Source organism: Ipomoea nil, unplaced genomic scaffold (assembly GCF_001879475.1).
Source record: "Ipomoea nil cultivar Tokyo-kokei standard unplaced genomic scaffold, Asagao_1.1 scaffold1421, whole genome shotgun sequence".
NCBI classification, from domain to species: domain Eukaryota; kingdom Viridiplantae; phylum Streptophyta; class Magnoliopsida; order Solanales; family Convolvulaceae; genus Ipomoea; species Ipomoea nil.
The window spans coordinates 2435001-2442500 of NW_017617849.1; the positions used below are offsets into that span (position 1 = coordinate 2435001).

Genomic DNA, 7500 nt, shown 5'->3' on the forward strand with positions numbered 1-7500 from the left:
CAATCCAAGGTCATAACATCGATCTTTGCCCACAAAAAGTGAAATCACTAGTCTCAAAGAGTCACCACTCCACCACCACCACACTAACTATAACTACCATCACCAACACCACCACCCCCACACCATCACTACCACTACCATGCATCACCACTACACCATCACTACCACTACCACACTACCGCCACCATACTATGTACCACCGCCACCACTACCACTACCACCACCATACTACCACCACGTCACCTCCACCACTGCCATACTACTACCACTATACCACGACCACTACCACTATACCACGACCACTACAACTACATTTACCACCACGACCACCACTATACTAGCACCACCACCTTCACCACTATTTATATTATTATTATTATTATTATTATTATTATTAAACAAAATAATTAAAATGTTTAATTATAAAATTCTGCTCATTTTTTGAAAAATAAATCAAACACACCAAGATAATTTTCTGGAGTGCAATCAAACACTAGAAACAAAAATGTTTTCGGAAAAAAGACATAAATAAAAGGTATAACATTCGTTTTTTTTTTTTTGAATGTTACTAGCTCTATTACATTGTAGTAGATGTTCATATACTTTCTCAACCTATTGAAAAACAAAACCTCCACACTGAGGCTCAAACTCATAACCTTCTAAATAGAAGTCCAACCTAGGTACCATTAGACTACATACTCCTGGTACATTCATTCACACTTATTATATTTTTATTTTATACTTTTCATCTATCAATTTGGGTTGGCTGGCACGCCTTCACTTGACATAAGCCCATTGTACAATTTATGTTTGGCGCTATAGCAATATCACATAATTTGATCCATTTATCATCTCTATAAGCATGTAATATCTCCATAGAGTACCAATACGTGAACTTGAAAGAATGTGTTTTCATTTGAATAGATCTTTAATCTGCGTTGTATTAGACGTTTGTTCTAAACATAAAGGAAAATTACTTTAATTTTGAAAAATGTGTTACATATGCAATATATTAGTTACTAAGACTATCTTTATCCAGACAAATCTCTCCCACCTTAAAGAATGGATCCCATTTTCACATCCCACAATTTGTAAATCATTTAATAATCACGCTACATCCTGCAAATCCAATCAGCTTTTAAAAGTGAGCCCCAATATATTAAAATAACATTAATAATTTATATTAATTACATTTAAATATTAAAAATAAAATAAACAAAATAAAAAAAATACAAAGCTGCAGCAACAGCTTTTGTACATGATTTGCCACATCATCTTGCCAATAACAAATTAGATGGGATAATCCAAACCTTAGTTAGGAATTAATTTTATTAATTTACACATTTGAGAGATCAAAAAATAGTTACAAAAGATTAAATACTCAAAATGGTCCCTCGGCTATAGCTAAATTCACAAATTGGTCATCGACTTTTAATTTCAACCAATTAAGTCCTTAACTTTGCAATTTTAACACAATTTGGTCCTCTGTCTATTTGACCGTTTGTTGACTGTGATTTTGAGTATATATATGTAGTTCCATGGTCCATTGTTGGGGTTTTAAGGTTCTGGTTGCATTTTCAGACCGTACTGTTACATTTGAATCCACTGCCGAAAGCAATCTACCAAATCCGGTTGCCTTTCTTCATCCTCCCTTTGGATTCAATGTAGTTGAGTTCGTACCAGAGCGAAGAAGACGACGTGTTTTCGAAACAGTGCAACGTCATCCTGGAGGCCTCCACGTGTTCCGACGAGAGCTGAAGGTTCTTCTGGAGATCGTCGATCACGTTCAATAAATGGTCAAATAGATGGAGAACCAAATCGTGCCAAAATTGCAAAGTTAAAGACTTAATTAGTTGAAATTGAAAGTCGAGGATCAATTTGTGAATTTAGCTATAGTCGAGGGATCATTTTAGGTATTTACTCTTACAAAAATGAAGAAATCTTTTTTTTTTTTTTTTTTTTTTTTTTTTAAGATCAAAGTTGCTCAAATTGAACAAAACTTTTGATTAAATTAAGAAGCAATTCAACTATTTAGGCGTAGGAGCTATTCTCAAAAAAAGGCGTAGGAGCAAATGTCAGACTTATAATTGGTTAAATTATTAAAAAAAAAAAAAAAAAAAAAAAAAAAAAAAAAAAAAAAAAAACACACACGTAAAAAAGATGAAGTACGTTGCAGCGAGTAGAGTAGAGAGTAGAGTCTGATCTAAAAACGCGTCTACGATTCGGCTTCGCATCTTCTCTCTGCACCAAACCCTAAAAATTCCCCCTTTACAAGAAAATTTAAATTATTATTATTTTTTTGTCCTAAATTTTTTACTCGATCCTTCAACTTTTCTCCCTTTTCACAGTCGAAAAACCCTAGCTAACGTTCGAATTCGATTCCTGTTTTGTGTTGTAAATCGGAGTTTTTTTCGAGTCGACCGGGTAGGGTTTTGTACTCGGGTTCCAGATCGATGGTTCTCGGAACCCTAGCTTTGTGTTCCGCTCTGTGTGGTAAAGGTTCGATCTTTAGGGAAAGTTAGGTTTATCGGGGTCCGGTTTCATGTATGGATTCGGGTAGAAATGAGCTGAATTCAAGTGAAAGGATACGGTGGGGCGATGCTAGCAGAGTCTATACAAGAAAGGGCAAAAGGAAGGCCGCTTTTATCACTGCCGACGATGACGGAGCAACAAACGCGGCCACTACCACCACCACGGCGGTACCCCAGGTCGGTAACTCCAACGAAGATAGTCAGAAGCAGGGGAGTGCTGATGTTCCAGAACCGATTAGGCAAACCCTAGAATCCGAGGAAGCGAAACTACCAGAGCAACAACAAGAACACCCCGAGGATCCGCGTCAGGAGCAGGAGGTTTCGGAATCCCACAATTCTTTGACTCGGAATTCTACTCGGGATGGAGGCGACGGTGGTGAGCATGCGGTTGTGCCCAATGGTGGAATTGGGCCAGTGGTGGAGCCGGATGGAAGTATTGGGTGCCAGCCTGTTGTTCAGGTTAATCACATAGACGAGCCAGATGGAAGAATCGTAGTGGTGCCAGATAATCACATAGATGAACCACTGTCAGTACACTGTGTGGAGACTGAGGTGGTGAAGCCTGTAATTAGTAGGGTTGAAGATAGGGTTAGGATTGATTTTTCAGGAGCGAGCTCTGATGATGAGATTAGGGATCTTAGGAAGAAACTAGAAAGTGAGCTCTCTCAGGTTAGGGATTTAGTGAACAGACTAGAAACAAGTGAGCTTCAGCTAACTGCTTATGATACTAATAATAATAATAATAGTGTGGATGTTAGTGTTACTGGTAGTGTTGGTGCTGTTGCTGGAGATTTTGGGGGTTATGGGCGTCCACAGTATCCCCTGAGTTGTGTGATCAAGAATACATCTTTAGTGAGAGTGAATTCAGAGATAAGTTCAGTGGGGCATCAAAATGTTAGGCCATTTAGGCCCCCAAGTATTATAGTCACCGAAAACAATCATGGGCTTAGTGATCTTGTGGAGAAGGAAAAGAGGACACCAAAAGCTAATCAGTATTATACAAATTCGGAGTTCCTACTTGGAAAGGATCGGTTGCCTCCCGAAAGCAATAAAAAGTTGAAGACCAATGGTGCTAGGAAGAAGCATGGTGGTCAGTCAGATAATGGCTTTGGCTTCAGTTTTGGGTCTTATAAACATAAGAATCAGGCATTCAGGAATTGCAGTGCCCTGCTTCAGAAGCTGATGAAGCACAATTATGGTTGGGTGTTTAATACTCCAGTGGACACTGATGCTCTTGGGCTACATGATTATCATGAAATTATTAAACATCCCATGGATTTGGGCACAGTTAAGACTAGGCTCTCCCAGAATTGGTACAAATCTCCAAGGGAGTTCGCAGAGGATGTGAGACTTGTGTTTCGTAATGCCATGACATATAACCCAAAAGGCCAGGATGTTCACATTATGGCAGAACAGATGTCCAAGATTTTTGAAGAGAAGTGGGTGGTTATAGAGGCTGATTATAATCCAAATTGGAAGCTTCAAGTTTATCATGACTCAGATTTGTCCACTCCCACTTCGAGAAAGGTGGCTACTCCTACCTTTGTCCCTTCACCTGTTCCAGCATCTGTTCTTACTCCTCAGATGAGAACTTTTGACAGGTCTGAATCAATTGCTAGGGCTGCTGATGCCAAATCGAAGCCATCTTTTCCTTGTAGGACACCGGTTCCTAAGAAACCAAAAGCTAAGGATGCAAACAAGCGGGACATGACATATGAGGAGAAACAGAAACTTAGCACAAACCTTCAGGGTTTACCTGCTGACAGGCTCGATACTGTTGTTCAGATCATCAAGAAGAGGAACTCATCACTTGCACAACATGATGATGAGATTGAAGTAGATATTGATAGTGTTGATGCAGAAACACTTTGGGAGCTTGATAGGTTTGTTACCAATTACAAGAAAAGTCTTAGCAAAAATAGGAAAAAGGCTGAAATTAAACAAGCTAGAGCATCTCAGGCTGCTCTTGCAACGGTAAGTAAGGATGTGGATCCTGAATTCTCAATCACTTTTCTTTCTTTTGTTGGTGTGTATAAGGAATGCTTATGTTTTATTATTGTCTTTGTAGACCCCTTTGCCAGTGGTTACTGAATCACAGAACGAGAATAGAAATGGTTAGTATCTACTAAGACTATTGTGTGTTGTAGGTTCATTTTCTCATTTTAGATGGATATTTATTCTTTGAATTATCTATTTTGATTTGTGAATAGGAGGGACAAATAATTGTCCAACTACTTGCCCTGTTCCTCCTGCTCAAGGTGATAGAGAGGTGGATAATGCAATTAGGTCTAGCAGCTCAAGTAGTTCTAGCAGTGACTCTGGATCATCTTCAAGTGGTAAATGATGTTTTTTCCTTGTTCATATAATATGGTGATTGTTGGGTATCATGGAAACATCATTTGTACTTGTTTCTGTGATATCGGTTTATGTTTAGATGGATATATAATCTCATATGTATTTTCTTTGCAGATTCTGATAGCGATAGCTCCTCTGCATCTGGATCAGATGCACCCCATTCTCCTAGGAGTTGAATGTACTCTTCAATATTTGGAAAAGGTAATGACCTTGACACTCTTTTACTAGTCTTGTACATTTGGATCATTTATGCTCTTTTTATAAAAATTACAAATTTACAACTATTCTTTTGGGCACATATGTGCATTGCTTCCTCTTTTTATCCCCAGTCCAATTATCTTGGTGTAATTTTCAATTTGCATTACCTTGCTGTAAAGTTATAATAATTTTGGTACATTAAGATCAGCATAGTTTTGCCACTGTACAGAAAGGCCTCCAGTTAGCAACTTTGATGTATTGTACCTTTTTTTTATTTTTTATTGGGAAAAGAGTCAAATACACTCTTGAACTTTACACGAGGAGTCAATTAGGCCCCTAAACTTTTAAACGTTGCAATTAAACCTATTAACTTGTTATTTTCGTGCATTCAGACCCAACAACAAGTTAACTGCCTGTAATAGTAGGTAAGATGCTGATTTGGCATTTTTCAAATAAATAATAATATAAAAGAAAAAAAAAGAGAGAAGATGGCAGCCATCTTCTTTTTTTTTTTTTTTTTTTTTTTTTTTTTTTTTTTTTTTAATTTAAATAAATAAATTAGCCCCCTTCTTCTCTCCACTCCTTTGGAGACAAAGAAGGGGGCAAGAAGAAGATGGCAGCCGTCGGCCATGGCTGCCATCTTCATCATCCTTTAAAAAAAATAAAAAAAAATTAGCCCCCTTCTTCGTTTAAAAAAATAAATTAGCCATGGCAGCCATCTTTTTTTTTTTTTTTTTTTTTTTTTTAAATTTATATTAATTTATTATTATTATTGATTAAAAAATGCCATGCCAGCAACTTACCTGCTATTACAGGTAATTAACCTGTTGTTGGGTCTAAATGCACGAAAATAACAAGTTGATAGGTTTAATTGCAACTTTTAAAAGTTTAGGGGCCTAATTGACTTCTTGTATAAAGTTCAGGGGTGAATTTGACCATCTTCCCTTTTTTTTTTTTGATGATTGCATGAATTTGTTCATAAAGAAACTTAAAAATGGATGCATGACAATCTGGAGAATGGTTGGTAGTAGTCGGAGGAAACCTATGTTAGTGTGTAATACTCATGCAACTGTTCAATCATCTAATGACTAGTGAGTCAACTTTGAGATTAATTCAGGATGAAAGACTGTCAGATTAGGAAGGTTTGGAGGTGGCTTGGGAGTTAGTTTTCTTCTCCCATAGTTAGCTTAGAAAATGCTGGATTTTCTATAAGATGCTAGAAGCGGGTAAAATGATGGTCATAGGATTAAGGTATTATCAAAATGATATTATTAGGAAAAATATAGTGGGTGGTATGATGAAAGAGGACATCCATGGTAATTAGAAAGCTCAATAACAAGAAAGAAGCATGTAGTAAAGATATCAGCTCAAAAGAGAATTTCAGATTTTCAATTCTTTGACTGTTTGCCCATCTGTCTCTTATTAATTGTCTAATGAAACTCTCTCTCTATATATATGTATATATATTGTTTATTTATTTATTTATTTTTAAGGTGATATGCTGAACATGAGAAAAACTTCAAAGTAATGGATTTTTTCTTTCATTAAATTAACATTTTTCTATTTGGAAACTTGGATTAACTTATGAAAAGATTTGAGATAAATCCCATCTTGAATAATTTGATTTTTATGTTTCTCTTTTGCTCCAATCGATATAATGCAAGCAAGACCAGTGTTGAATGGAATTTAAAGCCTGGATATGATAAAGCAAATATCGATAATTCATTCATAACTGTTGGCTTTGCAGTTAATCATTTTGATTGATTTCCATTTGGGATGAAAATTCACCCATGCCCCATGAACGGTTGGCTGCCTGAGTTAGAAACTGTGCTGGATGCAGATTTAAGTGTCTTATTTTGAGCCATGGAAAGCTGTAAAGCTCAACTAAGACCTCCTTACCACCATTGAATCTGTTGGTCTGTGTTTATGGTGTTATTTTGTTAGAAAGGCAGTGGGTGAATATTTAATTAGGTTGCAGAAATAGTGATGAAGGAATGCTCTGTATGTAATATAATTTTTTTTTTCTTTTTTGTTCTTTTGTCTTTACAATTAGACAGTTAACAAAATTTTATGCAGTTGAATAGAAAATTCTGTATATGTAAATGAATGGGTGCATAGTTTTGTATGTTTAATCATGGTTTGGGAATTTTGCTGTGGAGTGTGGACCAAATTCATTTTGAACTCTATAAAGTTATTTGCAGTGGAAAAAATTAGGTACATATGGTGGTGATAGACTGATAGTGCTTTGAAAATCCTGTGGTTATTTTTTGTGCACTGAAACTTTATTTTTATTTATTTTTTTAAAGTTTTATTTTTAATATATTATTTAAAAATAACCTTCAATATAGTCGAAGTAAACATTATCTTACAATATAGATTATGGTGTGCAGTATGATTTGCCTTGAAAATCGTACTC

The 7500-nt window shown here is 36.1% G+C and overlaps 1 protein-coding gene across 2 annotated transcripts; it reads left to right on the forward strand.

The window, feature by feature from the left end:
* The first annotated feature begins 2178 nt into the window (after positions 1-2178).
* LOC109187657 (transcription factor GTE4-like) lies at positions 2179-7254 on the forward strand. 2 transcript variants are annotated; one of them, XM_019337922.1, is made up of 6 exons: positions 2180-2959; positions 2993-4505; positions 4600-4645; positions 4742-4867; positions 5001-5087; positions 6832-7254. In XM_019337922.1, exons 1-5 carry the CDS (start codon positions 2547-2549, stop codon positions 5060-5062), a joined length of 2160 nt encoding a protein of 719 aa, XP_019193467.1. In that variant the 5' UTR covers positions 2180-2546; the 3' UTR covers positions 5063-5087; positions 6832-7254. The 2 variants fall into 2 exon arrangements, with proteins under 2 accessions (XP_019193466.1, XP_019193467.1); XM_019337921.1 differs by having other exon boundaries at positions 2179-4505.
* The last annotated feature ends 246 nt before the right edge of the window (positions 7255-7500 follow it).